The 21108-nt window shown below is 33.5% G+C and overlaps 2 protein-coding genes across 3 annotated transcripts; one reads left to right on the top strand and one right to left on the bottom strand.

Moving 5' to 3' along the window:
- Positions 1–12616: 12616 nt before the first annotated feature.
- Positions 12617–14945, bottom strand: LOC112035577 (putative pentatricopeptide repeat-containing protein At1g12700, mitochondrial). The gene has a single exon (XM_024068412.2). It carries the CDS (start codon positions 14903–14905, stop codon positions 12935–12937), a length of 1971 nt encoding a protein of 656 aa, XP_023924180.1. The 5' UTR covers positions 14906–14945; the 3' UTR covers positions 12617–12934.
- A 629-nt stretch (positions 14946–15574) lies between these two features.
- On the top strand, positions 15575–20267 carry LOC112035581 (calmodulin calcium-dependent NAD kinase). 2 transcript variants are annotated; one of them, XM_065780379.1, is made up of 10 exons: positions 15575–15662; positions 15811–15990; positions 16200–16423; positions 16535–16596; positions 17389–17610; positions 18321–18453; positions 19082–19404; positions 19548–19572; positions 19656–19692; positions 20020–20108. In XM_065780379.1, the coding sequence occupies exons 1-9, from the start codon at positions 15653–15655 to the stop codon at positions 19689–19691; spliced, it is 1215 nt and encodes a 404-aa protein (XP_065636451.1). In that variant the 5' UTR covers positions 15575–15652; the 3' UTR covers position 19692; positions 20020–20108. The 2 variants fall into 2 exon arrangements, with proteins under 2 accessions (XP_065636451.1, XP_023924184.1); XM_024068416.2 differs by having other exon boundaries at positions 19548–19692; positions 20020–20267.
- Positions 20268–21108: the final 841 nt, after the last annotated feature.

The raw sequence follows: 21108 nt of genomic DNA, 5'->3' as shown, positions 1-21108 counted from the left end.
TGAGCGAGTGAGTACCATGCAACCTTTTAGTCCGGGAAACGATAGTATGGCTTAATTACTCGATTTCCCACAGACGGCGTCAACTGATGAATCAGGAAAATTCACCAATGAGTTGCGCGATGCTCCTTTCGCTCGTATACTAACCTGCACGAAACAAAAGAGAACCTTTCGAAGGACACCGGTGTGGTGCCGGTCAAACACCCTCCGAAAGTTAAGTCAGAAAGTATTTTCACAACTCTAGAGTGCTAGAGAGGGTTTAATTATGCGTACCTCGGTTTATGAGGGTATTGGGGCTTTTATAGTGGCTTGAGGTTGACATCCTTTTCTTGGCGCAGAAGTCTTTTCCTTATAGGACTCTCCTTGTAGAATCCTAAACGTGATGAAATAAATCTCCTCCTTATGCAGAAGATCTTTACCAAATATATAAGATTTCCGGAGTCCTACTAGCGCAAGGACTCTATTTGGGCCCTTGTGAGAGTGGGTCAAAATATCCCCCATCAGGGGCCCAGCAGACCCATGGACAACTAGCCTACCATCTTTCACTCTGTCTACATACGGCCCGTTCATTTCAGGTCCGTCCATTGGAGGCCCGTGCAAATGATGGATCCGTTTATTCGGGCGTAAGCGGACCATATTCGGTCCGTTCAGTCACTTAAGACATTCCAAGGTATTTTGTCCCTTTCAATAAATGAGATCAATTAGAATATTAACATTAACAAGAATTTGAGTTACACCAGGTGTAACTTGAACCCACATATATATATATATATACACACACACAAATACCATCATAATAAATATTCAATGGTAGAATATATATTTTTAGTTCCTTACAAAAATACATCCATAATAAATTTTTATTAATAGATGCTATAATATCGCTTCTCAAAAAAAAAAAAAAAAGATGCTATAATATGAAATTTCAAATATAAAAAAAATAAATAAATAAAAGAGAAAAAAATCATATCATATTAAATTTTCAACATGCACTTATTTTTTTGGTTCCACAAGGACCACAGTGTAACGGCAAATAGCTCCAGTTGTTGGCGTCTGCTACTGCTAACCAGGCCATAGAGCTTATTAGACTTTTCCCTCAGTGTCAATTCAACAGTACTCTTGCTGCCAAACACGTCTGATTTTTTCACATTTCCCATAAGGCATGTAGAATTGTACTTGTGGGACTCTTGAGCAAATTAAGATTGCGCTCGATTCGTAAAAAAATATTTCAATTAACCTTGGTCGGTAAAGCTTCAGAGCAAGCCTTCCTCCATACAAAGGTTTTTAAACTTTACCAGCAATCACTTTCAGTTTCCAAATGGCTGCCCAGAAAATATTTTGAGGCTCCAATATTAATTGTTAGATACAGAAGCCAATCGAAGCACTTTGATTGTTGAAAGTTCACAAATTAAAACAGTGGTACAATTAAAGAGTTGGTGCAAAAGCAAAAACAAAAGGGATTATATATAGGCTAGCTATATCATATCATCATCAGGAATTAATTAATTAATTAATGTGTTGAAGCGATCGATGAAGCCAAATGACCTGAAAATCATTTAATTAACATATAGTTGCGCATGACATGATCAGTGGAGCAACAAAGTGGTCGATCTGTGGCTGTGCGTCGAAACTGAAACTGCCCTGCATGAGTCATCAATCATGTACGTACGTACGTACGTACCCTGCGCCTGCAGGAGCTAGGAGCTTGCAAAGGCAAATTATACGGCTGACTCTGGGAAAATTTTTAGATAGTCTTGGAGTATAGTGAAATTGTGCTTTTTTTTCTCATATTTATGGTGGACTCTACCATGAATTTAATGAGTGGACCCACCATGAATGTGAGAGGAGAGAGTATCATTCTCTGTGCTCCGAAAGTACCTAAGAATTACTCATGACTGTGAGCCTCTAACCCATCTGGATGTATAATACCAATTAATATGATTCCATGCCAATTTGCTTGCTCCATCTGAAAACTAACTCGTATGTACATAGTACATTAATTAATGAACAAAATTTTTTTCCAAATTAGTTTGGAGAGAAGCCTTACAAATTTATCATATATATTTATATTGAGTATGAATTTTGAAAATCTAACCGTTAAATTGCATGTTCTTATTACATACTTAATGCTTACAAAATTTTAAGAAAATCAAAAATCAATTGCTTTGTCATCAAACAAATGTTATAATTTCAAGTTTTTGTAATCTAAAAATAAGTTAATTGATCAAATAGTAAATAATATCCGGTTTAAACGAAATTTGATAGACATGTTAAGAACATAAGGAATATAAAGTTCAATAGTTAGATTTTCAAAATTCACACCCCAAAAAGAAATATATTAGAAGTTTGAAGAGTTTCTCTCCAAATTAGTTTGGAGAAAAACTTTGTTCTTAATTAATTAAGCCAAACAAACCCTCCGATCCTCTCCTTCTCTTCTCTTGAAGCTGGCTCCTCCCAGCCGATCGAGTATCGCACTTCCTTAATTAGAGAGCGAGCAAGGAAAGGATTCATTTCCACTTCCGTAATATATTAGGCGGACCGGTGGCTTTAATTCTTTCTCTTGCAGCTAGCTCGTTCCCAAATCCGATGTCATGTAAATTAATATGTCATCCAAAATCTGTGTCAATGAATTCAACAACACAGATTGAAAAGTAGGTAGGTCTGCTTCATTTTAATAATAATTATACATGTATACTTTAAAATCTATCATTGTTTCTTTCATTCAGTAGTAGTCAGTACGTCTACTACAACAGAGAAATTCAATTTCTAGTATAAAGAAAGTGGCTGTGAATTATATTTATGACCTCTTCGATCGCAAGCCTTTATAATTATATGACCTCTTCTCCCTCCTTTTTTCCAAACTTCCTAGTATGTATGTCCTGTCCTGTGAACGGAGAAACAAATGTAAATTAGAATGAAATTTACACCAACTCAGATTCATAATCTAACCAAACCAAAGTGTTATTGTAGTATAGTTGCTCCAACTATAATTTTACCTGCCCCGTCCTGTCCCAAAAAAACCTCGACATATTGCTATGAACACATTAGGTTCCTCTGTTGTACTAATTATCAAATTCTCCAAAGGCTCCATTCTACGCTCTATGTCGGATTATACCATGCACATTTCCCTTCAAATCCTGAATTATCTTTATCAATTTTGTATCGCGTTCGAGTCTTGTCTGTATGTACCGAAAAAGAAAAAAAAAATAAAAAGAAAAGGAGAAAAATCTTTGGACAAAATTGCAAAATGCCCCTTTTGGGAAAACTAAGCAGCGTTTTGCCCTCTTTCTCAAACTAATTAGGAAAATGCCCCCCTTTTGAAACTCGATTTTCTCACAATTGAGTTATTAAAAAAAAAAAAATTCTGGAGCCCTATAGCGGCGTTTTTAAAGACCTATAGTGACGTTTTCAGGACCTATAATGACGTTTTGTAACTCGACTTCCAATAAATCGAGTTATAAGCAATTTTTTTTATTTTTTTTTACCTATAACTCGATTTTATATAAATCAAGATACAAAATGCCACTATAGGTCCTGAAAACGTTACTATATGCTCTTTAAAATCGCCGCTATAGGGCCTAAATCGATTTTGAGAAACTCGATTTTCAAAAGAGGAGCATTTCCCTAATTAGTTTGAGAAAGAGGGCAAAACGCTGCTTAGTTTGCCCAAAAGGGGTATTTTGCAATTTTGTCCCAAAATCTTTTAACTAATATGAGTGGATTTGAAGACTACGTACCAACAAAAATAAAATAAAAGTAAACACGTTTTTTCATTGGAACTTAATGGTACACTTCAAAGAAACTGCTGGCTTGGATGCCCAACGGTATAATTAGCCATATAAGATTACCATAAATTAACAAGAAAACTAATAGATGGTAAACTAAATGGCTGTTAAGTAAATTTGAATTCTAGAAGCAAAGACAACTATAGGAAAAATGAAATAGGTGTCTCATAACCAAAACAGTAATATTATCTACCCAACCTACAGATTTTCGAGTTGTAATATTCCGAAAAAGCTAGTTGTCTAGTCAAAACAATTTTTAAATATTCTAATTAAGCTAAGAGCTGCCTAGCTATCCCCTTAATTTTTAGAAGGCAGAGTTTTTGGCGTTAAAAGTGTTGAACTAGTGAACTCAACTTCATCAGATTAGATATGGTCCCTGGCCGTTGTTTTACCGCTTGAGGTTGCTATCAATCACTTCACTTTACTTTCAAATTAGAACCAATAATAACTTATTATTTATGATTTGTTGTGAAAATGTTGTGAATGTAACACTTTTCTACAAACAAACAAAAAAAATTATAGCCAATTGTTGATGAATTCATGAGATATTAAATAGCATTAACTAAGTTCTCTATTCCGATCTCCTACATGATGGGTGGGTTTCAATTTAGTCCAACTCATAAATTGAAACAAACTCTATAAGTTAATTAGTGTTATAACTTGATAATAAATAGCAATAATCATCAAGTTGATGCACACAAGTTAAAATTTTATCATATCTATCAAAAACAAATCTCCTAATTGATGTTTTTGAATATAAACTAATTGAAGTGGAGAGTTTTGTAACTCAAGGGATTTGTCAAAGATTTGTTATTTGATGATTGATTCTCTCTTACTGGGAGAAAGATGTGTGTAGTGTGAACGCTATATATTCAGTAGCATTTGGTTCGACTAGAAGTGAATGTGTGTTGCACATTGCATCTAGCATGGTTCATTAGTCTCATCACTGCTCTAAGCCCAATGGGGGACTGTTTAGTGAGTCCACACCGATACAAAATGACTGGTTTTCCATCTAATCCACATCTTCTAATTATCCCTTTTGTTGGGTTCTTTCTTTCGTATATGGGCTTGGTCCACATAGCAAATAGGAGTACAAATATAGGTTGGACCGAAAATTCATTATTGATAGGTGTTGGACCATGTGGTCTTTGTCTATAATCATTGTATAATAGACCCCCAGTTGTGGAAAATATACCCTTAACAATCATTAGAAGCCTTACACTGCAAGCATTGGATTAAAAATAGGGACGGACCCAGGTAGAAGGCAAAGAGGCCGGGCCCAAAAAAAAAATTTTAGTATGTAAAATTTTCAAAAAAAGGCTTGGGTCTCCTTGGTTTTAGCTTGGGCCCGCCTCACCTCAACCATCTCTATCCTAGCTGGCTAGCTCAAGAGTTTTCAAAGCTCATGAAAATCTTAAAATATATATAAACTAGCATTATACACGTGCGATGCACGGCTTAATTAAAATTTATATGTAAATAGTTTTTTTTTATTAATTTACTTAAAATTAGATAATAGATTAAATGATAAAAATAATTAAATATTTTACTTTTAAGTTATATAATAAATTCATATGGTGTGAAACTAAGGTATTATGAAATGCATATATATATATATATAAGTAGTAACTTCTTAATATAGTGCAATAAATTGTTTGTTTTCAGAATGCATAAGATGATTTATTCTTTTATTATTATTATTTTTTGTCAATATCATGAAACAAAATTTGTATGCTTTATCCACACACAAAAAAAAACAACAATTAACTTTTAAATTAGGCTAATAATAAAATTGTTACTTTATCCGAATAAGTCGATAAGAACATATAGAATAAGAGTCTTACTTAAACTTAAACTTGTTTGTTAAATGGATTAGACGAAGAATTTGGATTGTAATCAAATTAAAAATTTTATCAACTTAGAAATTATAGAAGAAGAAAAATTATATATATTTTTTAAAAATCTAAAAACATTTCTGCAATTAAAGATGCATTAGAGCGTGTAGTGTAGTAATTAAAAAAACTATTAAAAAAAAAAGAAGAAGAAGAAGGAAATTTGTTGATTTTTTTTTTATAATACACTACACGTAAAAAATAAGAATTGGATAAAGAATTTGGATAGTAATCAAATTAAGATTTAATAAGGATTAGATGGATTATATGAAGAATTTGGATTATAATCAAATTAAGAATTTAATCAACTTAGAGATTATAGGAGAAAAAAATTATATTATATTTATTTAATAAATCTGAAAATCTAAAAAAAAAAATCTAATAAACTTATAAAATATATATTTTATAAGATAAACAATAACAAAATAAATAAATTGTATTTTTATAATAACTATCAAATATAAAATGATAACATCTAAATAAAAAAATTATTGTTAATTTTGTAACATACCAATTGTGATCTAATGAGAATTTTGTATCTTTGTGAGATTGTTGAGTATCTCTTTGTACACTATATGTATTCTTGCTCTTGTTTATCATTGTTCTTTATTAGAAAATTTAATGATTGATAAAAATCAAATTGTTATGAACAATTTATCATCAAATTATCAAGACATGCTTAGTAATAAGCTAAAAAGAATATTGTTCTCTAAATCAAAATTGAGATGATGAAAGCAACATATTACCATTAGAACCCATGTCATAAAACACAAAATAATTTTAAAAATCATGTCTAAGCATATTTAATGATTGATTTTCAAACCATAACCATATAAATTGGATAAAACTTAAAAAATTAGGTTAAATAAAAGACAAAAAATACACAAAACCTATTCAATTTAATGAAAAAAAAATAGAGAAAACAAATACATACCTGCAAGGTTGTAGGTAGAAGAATAGAGAAAAAGAACCATATGGTAAGTATTCATTATGAATTATTTGATATATATACACTTCACATTGAAGAAGTTGATATGAACAAAAAGTCTAATGTTAGTCTAATTTGTGGAAGTGTAAAGCTGAACTAAATCTTAAAAAAAGTAGCGTGTGAATAGAAAAATCCAAAGAAAAAAAAAAGTCACATTTTGTTAAGAGGAAATCCAAAGAATTTAAGTGTTTTATTTAAACACTAAAAGTAGTTACTTATGTAAAATCACTTTACCAAATTGCAACATTTTTTTCTAAACATAACTCATTTTCACGTTAGCCACAAAATTGTAGATATGGTCAGATTGTATAATGCTTATCTAAATAGTTATTGAGCACATAATAATAATAATAATAATAATAATAATATTATTATTATTATTATTATTATTATTATTATTATAAGAAGAAGAAGAAAAATGAAAACATATCAAGTCGGTTAATGTTTTCTAAAAAAAAAAGTCGGTTAATGGATAATATATATCTACCAAGTATATTATTATAAGAAAAAGAAAAACGAAAACATATCAAGTCGGTTAATGTTTTCTAAAAAAAAAAAAACCATAGTTCTCTTCACCCATGAATGTTGAGTATGTGTAAGTGAAGTAAATTTATGGCTATCCATAAAAGAAATAATGAATTTGTGGAAAATCTAAAATTTAACAATAATATAATTTATGTAAAATTTTATCATTTAAATTTTATTCAAATTAAGGGATAAAATTTAAAAATAGTATTGTGGGGGAGAAAAACCCAGCCCAACTTATTGGGCCCAAGGCCCTGAATGAGGAACACTCTTCATCCGAGGAGATGAGGCCTTCAGTCGGAAGCCCACGCCAATGGGGGACGCCTGGAGATGATCACGAGTACCATCCGAGGAGATGCTCATATGTCCGAGTAGTCATGCATCCTCGGATCCGAAGAGGTTTGATCAAACACGAGTATGGGAGGTTCAAGTGATCTATTTGACAAATGTCAAGAGGGAGAGGAACCTCGGACACACATAAAGATAACGGCAACAGAGAAATATCAAGGAGGCATACTTCAATATTTAATGCACTGCACCTACCTTTCTGGCCGCATTTATGTGGATAGGACCCCTGAACAGTGCTTTCTCAGCTACCGCCACTCACATAAGGCTAAAAGTGGGGTGATGGGACATGTACTCAAGTGGGTGCCTGGATGATGAACAAGTGGACGGAGGAGATGTAAGAAGGTAATGCTATATAAGGGAAGGGTACCTCTGATAGTAGGGGACCGAAAGAGGGGGAGAAAAAGGAGACATTTGATTGCTGTAGCTCCAGATATTGTAATCCTAAATGATCAATGAAAAGCTCTTCTTCGGACATAGCATTCATACTAGTCCGAGAACACATTAATCCAAATCTTCCCATTAGCATTGCTGTTTGATATTGTTATTTTCATTATTAGCCTAACTCTTTCACCCACTCTCTACAAAATTTATTGTTTTGGGCTCGATGGGCCAAGGACCCATACTTTTTTGGGCTTGGGCTGCAAAAACGGACCCTACAAGTATAATTATGTAAAAATTTATCATTTAAATTGTATTCAAATTAAAAGTTTTTTTTTTATATAAATTTTTTGAAAAACAATCCACGTTTTTCCCCTTCAAATTGTATCTATGTGTAGTAATATAATTTAAATAAATAAAAAATAAGGATTAGTTGAAGATTTTGAATTGTAATCAAATTAATAATTTTATTTACTTCAAAATTATAATAATAAAAAAAAGATTAGGTGAAGAATTTGGATTGTAATTAAATTTATATTTTTTATCAACTTAGAAATTATAAGAGTAAAAGATAAGGACAAAAAAATTTATATTTATTTTTTTGTAAAATTCCAAAAAATAGGTATATATCTATTCTTAAAATCTAAAAATTTAAGAAAATTTCTTCAATTTGGTGAAATCACGTGGCACAACCACAGCGTCTAAGCCCAACTTTTATTATATATAACATGATTTATTTTTTGTAAAATTCCAAAAAATAGGTATATATCTATTCTTAAAATCTAAAAATTTAAGAAAATTTCTTCAATTTGGTGAAATCACGTGGCACAACCACAGCGTCTAAGCCCAACTTTTATTATATATAACATGATTTATTTTTTGTAAAATTCCAAAAAATAGGTATATATCTATTCTTAAAATCTAAAAATTTAAGAAAATTTCTTCAATTTGGTGAAGTCACGTGGCGCAACCACAGCATCTAAGCCCAACTTTTATTATATATAATATGATATATATGTTAAAAAAATAAAAAATAAATAAAAAATAAAAACCTAGCAATCAATAAAAGACCCCAAAACCACACGGAAAAGCCAGAAACGAAAGGAAAAAAGAAAAGAAAAGAAAGGGAGAGGCGAGAGCAAGATAGAGAAAGTTGGATGGTTTATTAATACTATATGGATGCGTATTTAAAAAAAAAAAAAAATCACTGATCTCCGGCCCCCCAGCTTGAAATCCTAGGTCCGTTCCTGATTAAAAATGTTATGAAAAATAATTATTCCATCGAAACACGAGGGGTGAAATTCCACTTTGGATTTTTTGTGAATTGTTGATCTTCTAGAAGATGCGAAAATAGAGAGACGAAGATGAAAATGAAAATGATTCCAAATAGCTTGGAAAATTGCAGTGGTGATAAGAAAAAGAAAAGCTTGTGTTCTTCTAAATCTGATTCTCATCGTCCAACAATGCCCTTTTCGAAATCACACCAAAAATTCACAAACAAAAACTAATAATAAAAATATAAAGAGCGACGATCAGAAGTATTAACATCGATGATTTATTATTCATGAAATGCTAACAATACCCTCTCTCTCTCGGATTCGTTTATTGTTCAAGAAGAGCTGCAGCTACTTCACCAACATCTTAAGTAAAAAATTACTAAGCTGCACATGTCCAGTAAGCCCAAGGTTTCCATATTAATGGAGCCAAGTAATTTTGATGTGTTAAGGATGTTTCGAGAGATCAAACGTTTAAAAATCCAAAGTGACTACGCCGAAATGAACCCCTTTCCCATAGGCTTGTGTATGTGGAAGTGGAAAGCCTTTCTTAGGATTAAGTTTATTCATTGCTGCTACTTTTTATGTGCACCTGCTTCCAAGAGATAAAATATGACCATTTATTTGCTTCCACTTGAAGTTTAGAACATTACTGTATATTTAGAAAATCTAACCGTTAAATTGTATATTCTTTTTGCTTTGAGTAAGATTGTAGCCTAAAGTTACAACTAATTTTATAGCTAAAATTTATCCTTTAGAATTTAGATGAGATCACTAGTGCTAGGTTATGATAAATACCGGATGGATGGTTCTAATAAATTTTTTTCCCTTTTGAGAGGTTCTTATAAAGTCACGAGTTCCCTTATAAAATGCAATTGTGTGTACTATGTGTACACTAGAATATGTGTAATAGACACTACTCTAAAGCCTCAATTCAAGTCTAATTTTTGCCCATAAACAATAAAATAAAATGGGATTTCATAATCCTTAATTTAGGACCAAAATTACTATAATTAAATGGTTAGATTTTAGTTAAACTCAATCCGATTTGTTCAACCCAATCAAAATTGATCAGAAAAAATTGACCATAAATTCATAAAGTCCTTCCTTCAAGACTTCAATTTCGCTCTCTTAAGCTCGGTACTACGCTTTGAGAGATACACTCTTAAGTTACTTTACAAATCATTGGAGCCAAGTTGATCTTATGATTAGTCAGGTATCCAAGATCTAAAAAGTTAGTTATTTTGTTATCCATGATACTTTATATGTATAAAAATGCATCGGTAGATTTTTCTCCTCGTGTCTATTGTTCTTATCATGCTACATAATTTTCAAGTGTTGAGTTCTGATCCTGAGCCCAAAATGAAGCTCAAGCAAATTTTCATGGCTGGAACAAGGTGGCCATTATCATAATCATTGTTATTTATATAATTGCAAATGCTAGCATGACTGGATATGAAATGTGAATAATAGAATATTAAAACAAGATAATACTGTAGTACATGAAAGGAGTTTAACTACGGTCTACCATTCCCATGTCATTTCTGAAACAAAATTGTATCCTAGTCTTTTTATGCATTCAGTTACCACACATGGAAGATATTACATGAAAGTTTATATTCTAGATTGTGACATGGAAGAAACTAAACAAAAAGTCACACGATCATTGAATTTCCCCCAAAACTGTTGCTGCCCCATTTTAAAGGTACTTGCCCTTAAGTCAAATGGCTTCATTCAATGGAATGTTCGTGTCTTTGAGAATTAAAGTCTTTGCTTAAACATATATATCAGGCTTAATTTGTATCATTCAGAAAACGAAAGATCAACTTTTCCTGTATTTTCCTTCTTTCAAATAAAGACCCTAAAAGTTTGTGTTGTAATTCTTGGAAAGATGCAATAAATAAAGACCAGCTTATTTGCTCCCCAATTAAACGTCATTCAGGTTGTGATTTCTTGATTGAGTCTCACCTGTCTCAACCTAAAAACACAGTAAATACTGCCGCGCTGCTATTCCACACCATGTCTTTACCTTAAGCAATCGCTCTAGAAGCCACAGCAAGAGAAGTGACTCAGTCACCGCATCTACAACAACACTGAGGCATGCCAATCCATACCACGTCTTTAAAACACATTTGGTATAGAGTAGAAGATCATAGAGGCATAAACAGGGGCGTAGTCAGGAATTTTTGCTTGGGGGGCCAAGGTAAAACTATCATTTTGATTCAACGAAAAACTCAAAGTACAGTATATCTATAACACAAGCTTATTGATAGTATTTTTTTTGTCAGTGTAATTCTATAGCACTCAAAAATCAAAATACTAACAAGTTAATTGACCAATTAAGAATTTTCAGTCTTTTTTTTTTCTTGAGTTTCTCCTATTTTTTTGAAAAATCATAAGTCCATAACATTCATAGAAATCAAATATAAGTATACAACAAAACTGCAGAAGAAGAAGAAGAAGAAGAAAAAGACGAAGTTGGTATTTCTCAATATTTGCTTAGTTTTAAATAAGAAAACTCTTTGTTAAGGAAGAAGGAGAAACTAATGAAAATGTGATTACGTGAGAGCATCCTATGGAAGAATTAATGAAGAGAAACTAAAGAGAGAGCACCAAGTGACGAGGAGAGTCTTTTGTGGAATTGTAAAGTGGAAGGAGATATTGTAATAGTTTTGAGAAAGTGTAAAACTTAAGTACAATGTCTTAAGTGTAACACATTAGGTTCTTCAATTAAATTCAAGCACATATTTAACATGTCCAACAAAATACAAACAATGATATTTTTTCTAAGGACAATTAAATTCAATACATATGAGTTTAATCAGGTAATCTAATGTACTACACCTTAGTATTATCCTTTCACAAAAATTGAATAACTATAAACTAAAAAGATATGGACGTGGCTATCATGCTTTAGAGAAGAATGGGAAAGACAAGAGGAGTTAATTTTTATGATTGCAACAGTTGGGATTTGGGATGGGGGGAATTTTATGAGTGATGTGTTGGAGGGGGGGCCAATTTTTTAATCTTGTCGGGGCCAACTCTTAACTCAAAATGATTGTAGCCTAGTTTTACTTATAATTAGAGAGGTTTTAAAAAAAATTGGAGGGGCCATGGCCCCCCCAATGCATAAGGTGGCTTCGCCCCTGCGTAAAGCGCATCTGTAGAACTCAAACTATATGCATGGAATTGAGTGAGTAGCTTGAAAATGGAGCATATAAGAATGCTTATGGCAAACAGAATGGAGAATAATACCTTATAATTTTAGACATTTTACCCATCAGCCAGATGCTCAAACCATCAAACAGAACCCTTTAATGGGTTTGCAAGCGTAATCAGATGGGTCTACACATCAGCATGGCTAACCAAAAAATAATACTACTTATCACAAAAAGAAATACAGACCAAATAGAGATAACAACAGAGAAGTAAGCTAGGAAAGGTATCCTAGCAAGGGATTCTTGCATAAATATCCCGCAATTTTTGTATATGGGTAGTTATCACAACAAATTTAGAATTTTGGATGAATAAAATTCATATCTCTAATACAATTCTCAAGTAACTCATAGCCTGGAATGACCAAACCATTGAAACTTTTTACCCATTCAGTCAAAACTGGACATTTGGACAATGGCAGCAGTGGGCCTTCACATTTTGTAACTTGTGATTTAAGGGTTAAACCTTTTCCTTAGAACTTTGAAGTTAGGTTTGTTTTGTGAAACTCACACTAGTGTCAACATTCATTACTCATCTCTCCTCAGGCTTCTGAACAGGAAATGTTGGAAGCCAATTCAGACATTTTTGATATTTTTCATCCTTAGAAAGTAAGTCTACTACTATGGAGGCTGTGGAGGCATCTGGGGACACATTTTTCTCCACCATCTTGTGCAGAAGTTCAACTACTTTTGGCAACTCATTATTCAGGAAGAAACCACGCATAAGCGTATTATATGTGACCACATTTGGAGCACAACCCCTTTCTTCCATTTCTTGAAACAGATCATTTGCCTTTTCCAAATCTCTTTTATTACAAAGCCCATGAATCAAGATGGAGTATGTTACAACAGTTGGCGCTAGGCCTTTATAGGATAATCTGTGAAATATCTGCCAAGCAAGTTCAAGTTTCTCTGCTTTACACAACCCATCAATGAGAGAGTTGAAAATTTCAATGCTAGGCTCAAACTTCATATTTTCTAAAGTATTAAATAAATCCATTGCTTCTGGAAGGCACTCGTTCTTGCAAAGCCCATCAAAGAGTATATTATATGTACTTGAATTTGGTACCAAATGATTAAATTGCATTTCACCGAACAGCTTATGTGCATCCTTGACCTTACCTGCCCGAAAAAGACCTGTTAATAAGGCGTTATACGTTATAACTGTTGGCCTAACTCCCTTGTGAATCATTCTCTTATAATAATTCATAGCTTCCTCAATCTTCCAATTCTTGCAATATCCATTCATCAACACATTGTAACTTACAGCATTAGGTTCACATCCTTTGCTTGCCATAGAATCAAAAAGCTCCTTCGCCTCATCAAGTCTACCTACCAAACAGAACCCATCCATCAATGTGTTATAAGTAAACATGTCAGGAACCTCACCTCTTTGAACCATCAATTCTAATAATCCATTTGCTTCCTTCATCTTACCCTCCTTGCAAAGAGCATCTATCAACACATTGAATGTCACCAAGTTAGGTTGGACACCTTGATCCACCATTTCATTAAACAAACCTTTAGCCTCCTCCCATTTACCTCCATAACAAAAACCGTGTATTAGAGAGCTATAAATGACCACGTCCGGAAATATTCCCCCACCCTTCATTTCCAAGAAAAGTGCTTTTGCATTATCTACCAACCCATCCTTACAAAGCCCATCAATAATAGTACCATAACAAACTACATTAGGCTTACAATTGGCACCAAATTGACCGTTCAGCATTTCAACATGTAACTTAAGCGCAACACCAGTGTTCCCCGTTCGACACAACCCATTAATCAAAGTCCCATATGTAATCACGTTAGGCATACAACCCACCTTGACCATTTTCTTAAACAACCCAACTGCATCACCAATCCTATCCTCCTTACACAACCCCTTAATCAAAGACGTATAAGTCACAGTATTGGGACTACAACCTCTCCTCAAAATACTCCCCAGGATCACAAAACCATCACAAACTCGATTCAAATTACAAAAGCAATTCAGTAAAATGTTTAAAGTAATAAAGTCAGGCAACAACCCAGTTAAATTCATTCTTTGGCAAAGTGAAATCACACTAGAATAATGCTTATTCTTAGAAAGTGCACCAAGTATATAATTGAATGATGACATTGGTGGTGTTGGTTGCAAAGACAGCATGTGATCAAAGCAGTGCATAGCTTCATTGAGAGTGACGTAACCTGACACACAACTTATTTTCAAGAAATTTTCAAGTGGGGTTTGGAATGGAACATTGGGAAGTGAGTTTTTTGGTAAAATTTTGGAATTTGAAGAAGTGGGTCTATGACTATGTTGGTTGGTGAACAAAGAGGAGAGGAAAAATGAATTTTTTGGTGATGATGTGAGATTTGAAGTTGTGGGTTCATGTGAGTATGTGAATAAAGAAGAAAGATTACCTTTAGGAGCAATTGTTGAAGAAGAAGAAGAAGAAGAAGATGACAAAACAGCAGACGCAGAAGCAGCAGGTGAAGAAGAAGAAGTTCTGATAACCATTTGGATCCCAAGACTTGAGAGAAGGGAGCGTGAGCGTGAGGTTTCGCTTTTAATTATGGTTGTACTTTATGAAATAGTTCTAACCACTTACCCGAGTCCAATCAAAACTGGATACGGGTTCTGACTGTGTCGGGCCTATCCACATTCATTTGGTAGATTTTCGAAAACACAGTTTTTTTTTTTTTTTAATAATATTAGAAAACATAAATTCGAAGTTTTTCAACAATATCTGAATCATGAATTTTTTTTCTAAAAATAAATAAAAAAGAAGATTCTATTGAATTGGTTTTTTATTATAATAATAAAAAAAAAGTTTTGTTAGTTAAAAATTAAAATCTCTCTCCTTAATTTTCATTTAAAGAAAAAAAAGCCCGGCATTTAATTGCCACTTATGTGGGTATCTCATATGTTGTCTTTATTCATAGTTTCATATAACACATGTAAAATACAACAACATGTCCTCTTTTAAGGGGATTTGACCGTGTCTTGGATGCATGCAAAAATGCAACAATATCTTCAACTATTTTCACGTGTAACCACTTGATCTTGGTCTCATGCAAAATCCCTGAATTTACATGTCACTTTAATCAGTGTCTCCAAACAAAATATAACGATTAACATGCAGCTACAAAGTCGTGACGATGGAAAAAGCTGTTTCTCACAGTTACATTTACAACCCTTTAATCCAAAAGACATTTGTTTTTATATCCCATAATCATCATATTCATTCCTGGATTTCTAACAGACATGCAGAAAGGTAAGCCTTTCAAGAGGAGAACAAATGTGGACACCCTAATCCTATTGACTATTATGTGTTTTTTCATCCTTCATTCAGAAACAATTACATGCATGTAATGCAATGTTGTAATATTTCATTAATTTTTCTTTTTCTTTTTTTACTTCAGATTATTTTTACAGCAAACCCAGCTTCACACAGATCATTGTAGCATCTTTCATTGGCCTGATCATTGCTGTGGCAGTGCATTATCGTATTCGGAAGCTATGGTTTGACAAACTTGCTCCACGCCTCATATTATCAGACACACGAAGAGTTGAAAAGCTAGAAAGGTTTCCCCATTATGTAGGTAATTATGTGATTTGATCCTTTCAATATACATTTGGATCTATGTAAATGCTTTATTGTCCATGCTGTCTTTTCCAGGGCAATTTCATTCATGCCTACACCCTCACAATGGGACACTTTGAAAGCTAAAGGACCAAACGTCCCTAAACATTAACATCTCCCTGAATATATTCAATCTTTGTTTTAATTCTGTCTCTCCCTTGGTTGCAGCTAGGCAAATGGGATTCAAAGATAGGAGAGAATGTCCACAGCTATGCAAATTGGCCTCTGAATACCTTAGGAAATATGAGGGATGTGAGGATGATATTTACACGTTCTTTGCAAGTGAACCAGATGCAGATTCGCTTTTTGTGAAGCTTGTGGAGGAGTTTGAGAGATGCATTCTAAGTTACTTTGCATTTCATTGGAGCCTAACCGATCTTATGATTACTCAGGTATCCAAGATCTAATGGCTTATGGGGTTATAAAGAAAAGAAAAACGTTGATTTGAAATCATGCGTGATGATTTATGTATAGTTTCCTTATCATACTACATTAATTTTCAGGTGATGAGTTCTGATCTTGAGCCCAAAAGGAAGCTCAAGCAAATTTTCATGGCAGCAACAAGGTGGTCATCATCATCATCATCATCAATGTTTTATATAAATATATATATATATATATATATATATATATAATTGAAAATGCTAGTAGGAGTCGAAATGAAATGTTAACAATAGAATATTAAAGCAAGATAATAAAGTCTACCATTCCCATGTCATTTCTGAACCAAACTGTACTATCATTGATTTTCCCTTGCCCTTCAATCAAATGCCTTCATTCTATGAAATGTGTCTTTTGGAGTTCAAGTTCCTGCAGAAAAAAGGAAAAATGTATATATATATATATATATATATATTCAGGCTTTTATCACACAGAAAATGCAAGAGCCACTTTTCATGTATTTTCCTTCTTTTAAATAAAAACTGTAAAAGAAACTGTATTGTAAGTCTTCGAAAGATGCAAAAAAATGCAAGACCATTTTGTTTCCCCAGTTTTAGTTTCTGTATTTGCTATAGAGCGTACCCCTCAGTCTTTCTGGCTTTGACCTTTCTCATACAGAGAAATTGCTGTATTAAACATGATGAAATTATGTAATAAGCAGTTACGATCATAGGAAAGCAATCAAAGAGCAGATGGAACTAGCAGACAATTTACATTTGAATTGAATTGCTCATAAATTCTCTACACACACATCACCCAAAGTTAGTAAGAGTTACTTGGCAATTCAGTTATATCCAATTCGCCAAAAAAAAAGAAAAAAAGAGCTAAGTTGTATATTATAATTATTACTGATGCAAGTACATTGTTTTTGCAGAATTAAAGTATTCAAATATCCTTGTTTTTTTGGCTGGTATAGGGAACAAAGATTTGAGAGGGTGACAAAAAACCTGAAGGTGGCTAGAGTGTTCTCTACATTGGTAGAGGAGCTGAAAGCAATGGGAATGATAGCAAATGATGACTCACGATGCACAGAGGTGATGGCTCCAGTGGCACACAGTGATAGGAGTCCAGTCCTCCTCCTGATGGGTGGCGGGATGGGAGCTGGGAAGAGCACAGTGCTTAAAGAAATTCTGAAAGAGTATGAATATTATTATCATCCATTCCATAATCCTAAACATAAGCAGTAAGAAATTTTGCAACAGGTGAAAAGCCCTTGATTCAGACTTCCCTCTGTTAAGCTCTTACATTATCCTTAATTGATAAAGTTAAAACTACAAGGGGACGCCGGCAAATATGTATATAAAATGCATATACATACATACATACATACATACAATACATACATACATACATATATATATATATATATGCATGCATGTATTATTTTGGGTGGTCTGAAGCTCTGAGCTAAATCCTAGGGCCAAGATCAAAATTTCTTTTTCAACAATGTCACAACTATTTATTAAGTTCAGTCTTGAGTTGTTTACAGCTGAATCTTCTACATCACGTATAAAAGTGAAATCATCATTGGAACTTCATAGATAACTTTAAATTGACTTCCGGATAAAATTCAAGAATTCAAAAGGTCTGCCTGTACCGAATGAGTATTGAAGATCAGAAAAGCTAATTGAATATACAGAAGTTGCTAAAAGGAAGCTTTATAACAATTAAAAGGTAATTGAATATTGGTAAGTAACTTCAAAATGACTAGTGTAAGAGATATTATTTCAATCCTATGGCCATCATTTAAAATATTTACTCCATCCCTATCTTGCTACATCATTTTAAAAATGAAAGAATTTGGAATTATGGAAAGCAAGAGCTAATATTGATTGTTTGTGGATGAAGACCATTCTGGGCAGGAGCAGCAGGAAATGCGGTAAAAATTGAAGCAGATGCCTTCAAAGAATCAGATGTCATCTTTAGGGCCCTTAGTTCCAGACGTCATGGACATGTCGACATGCTCCAGACTGCTGAATTGGTGAGATATGAGACTTTCTCTCTCTCTACCCTCTTCCCCCTCAGAATAATAGGCAGAAGCACCCACTTTTTCTACAGGTTGTATAAAAAATACTCTGGAGAATGTAATGGTATCAAATGACCAAAACTGGGACACATTCTAGGCCTAAAAGTTCTGAAGTGAAACATATGCTTGTGAATTGAACCTGTTCAACATACTTATCAAAAAAATTTTGAACCTGTTCAACATAAACCATAGTCTGTTTGTTTGGTTTTAAAGTTAAGAAGAGGAGCATAAAGCCAATGCAGAGTAAACCTGAGCTACATTACTGGTATAAACAATACAAAGTCAATTCTAGCATAAACATACCTGACATATCATCTGACCAAGGTGCTTTTTCTGCCCATGATAAGAAGTTTCCCCTTTGATTCCTTAATACATTACTCAAGCATCTCTCTCTCTCTCTCTCTCTCTCTCTCTCTCTCTCTCATTTTAGTGCCACTTCAGATGTAATACTAAATAAAACTTACCTGAAGTAGGCGCATCAATAATTTGATAATATTTCAAATATTTATCACGTCAATATGCTTCATCATAATATTTCCGAGCATAAGTTCCATAGTATGACCTGAAAAATGTTTATAAACAGGTACACCAATCATCTACTGATGCTGCATCATCCCTCCTGGTGACAGCACTTAATGAAGGGAGGGATGTGATCATGGATGGCACCCTCTCTTGGCAACCATTTGTTGTGCAGACAATAACAATGGCCAGGAATGTTCACCGCCGCCGTTATCGCATGGGTGCTGGTTACAGGGAAAATGAAGATGGAACTGTAACTGAAAACTACTGGGAACAAATTGAAGATGAAGAACCAGAGCAAGTTGGAGGCAAAAAGAGAAAACCATATAGGATAGAGCTTGTTGGAATTGTCTGTGATGCCTATCTAGCTGTTATAAGAGGCATAAGGTATATTACTAACCATTATATCTTGGTACTTTTTACATTTTCATTTTTTAAAATTTTTAACAATATATTTGTTTTCTTGTTTATCTGTCTCTCTCTATTGAGTAATCTAATGTATCAAAGTGTGTTTTTTTGCATGTAAACAGGAGAGCTATCATGTGTAGAAGAGCTGTAAGAGTAAATTCACAATTAAAATCCCACAAGAGATTTGCAAATGCTTTTCTAACATACTGTCAACTGGTTGATAATGCCAGGTTATATTGCACGAATGCTTTGGAAGGCCCGCCTAAGGTACACCCAACATACCTCCTCTTTCTTTGTGCAGTGACAAGAACCTTACTTCCGTGTTAACAACCAGAACTTGGATTTAAACATAGGCCTATATTTGTACCTGCATAATTTCATTTAACCAACCAAGAGTCAATAATTACATGTTGTTTTTCTTGGCAAAAGCTCAGTTGACTTATATTATGCTAACTCACACTTTCATACATGGGTTTGGCTTTTGCATGAAGGCCATGGAATTCAGGACTATTGTCTATACCTGTCAGCAGAAGGTTTTTGTAGCAATTTTTGTTAAACTCAACATGTTATACTGACATAATAATTCCTGTGAAGTTGATAGGATGGAAAGACAGAGACAAGACATTGCTGGTTGATCCAGATGAAATTGATTGTTTAAAACGGGTAGAAAGGTTGAATGAAAATGCCAAGTCCATATATGAACTTTACAAGCACCCTAACCCAGCTTGCGAAGCTGGGTCAGTTTGGAAAGACATTGTATTGTCACCTTCAAGGTTGAACATTCAGCAGGAGCTGAAGTATTGCATCCAGAGAATTGAAAGAAGGAAATGACAAATCAAGAGTGCAGGGTCAATACAGTTTGAAACTTCTCCGCTTAGATAGCTCAAGAAGCAAAGGCTGAAGAAATTGTCAAATTTTCTATGTTTGCAGCCAAGGAATATTTATCTATTTTGTATTAAATTAATGAGCTTATATGTAGAATTCCGTTCAAAGAACAAAATCGGTTAAAAAGTCCAAAACTGATTATTCAGAAACAAGTCTATTGATAGTGGAGGTGATTCAGATAACAAAAGATTTTGAAAATAGTAATTGCTGAAAAAAAATCCAAACAGAAATCACACAGCCGTAACAAGTAAGCCAAAAACGTAAAAGTTTTCTAAGCTCATAAATCATGATCCATTGATTAAATATTGATTGAAACTTCTATTAATAATGGAGATTGTGGCAATAATGACAATGTACAATGAGAACCTGGATTCAAAGAAAGCATGCTAAACAAAACAAGAAAAAAAATTGATAATAGCCAAGAACATACCTCTTTCATTGGATGGCAATGCACATCTAAACAGTTCTCTATGACCTATTTACTCTTTAGTTACTAATTGGATATATAATGGAGTCCTGAGATGTGTCTTGAGTCAAGAACCATCCTTTACTGTTCTTCCATCAAGAAGCATCCTCTACTGTTTTTCCCTCTCTTTTTTTTTTTGCTTTTAATTTTCTTGTTCTTCTCAGTTATAAAACTTCCTACACTTATTTTGTGAGCTTCAATTCAGAAGCTTTATAGTTGCAGCAACTCCTTCTCCTTATGTTCAGAAGCCACTTTGCATCTGATACAGACTTTACCAGTCTGATAAGTTTTCTGTTTTCTCGATGCCGACGTCCATATGCAGAAGGACACAG

The sequence above is a fragment of the Quercus suber genome, unplaced genomic scaffold (assembly GCF_002906115.3).
Source record: "Quercus suber isolate HL8 unplaced genomic scaffold, Cork oak 2.0 scaffold_234, whole genome shotgun sequence".
NCBI lineage: Eukaryota > Viridiplantae > Streptophyta > Magnoliopsida > Fagales > Fagaceae > Quercus > Quercus suber.
This window is presented reverse-complemented; position numbering and strand designations above follow the sequence as displayed.

What these genes read in the sequence shown, in the direction of transcription:
- LOC112035577 (XM_024068412.2), bottom strand. Translation starts at nt 14,905, where the DNA reads ATGGTTATCAGAACTTCTTCTTCTTCACCTGCTGCTTCTGCGTCTGCT.
- LOC112035581 (XM_024068416.2), top strand. An exon ending in AAGGTTTCCCCATTATGTAG is followed by an intron (nt 15,991 to 16,199) that starts GTAATTATGTGA and finishes CCTTGGTTGCAG; the next exon opens with CTAGGCAAATGGGATTCAAA. An exon ending in CCGATCTTATGATTACTCAG is followed by an intron (nt 16,424 to 16,534) that starts GTATCCAAGATC and finishes ATTAATTTTCAG; the next exon opens with GTGATGAGTTCTGATCTTGA.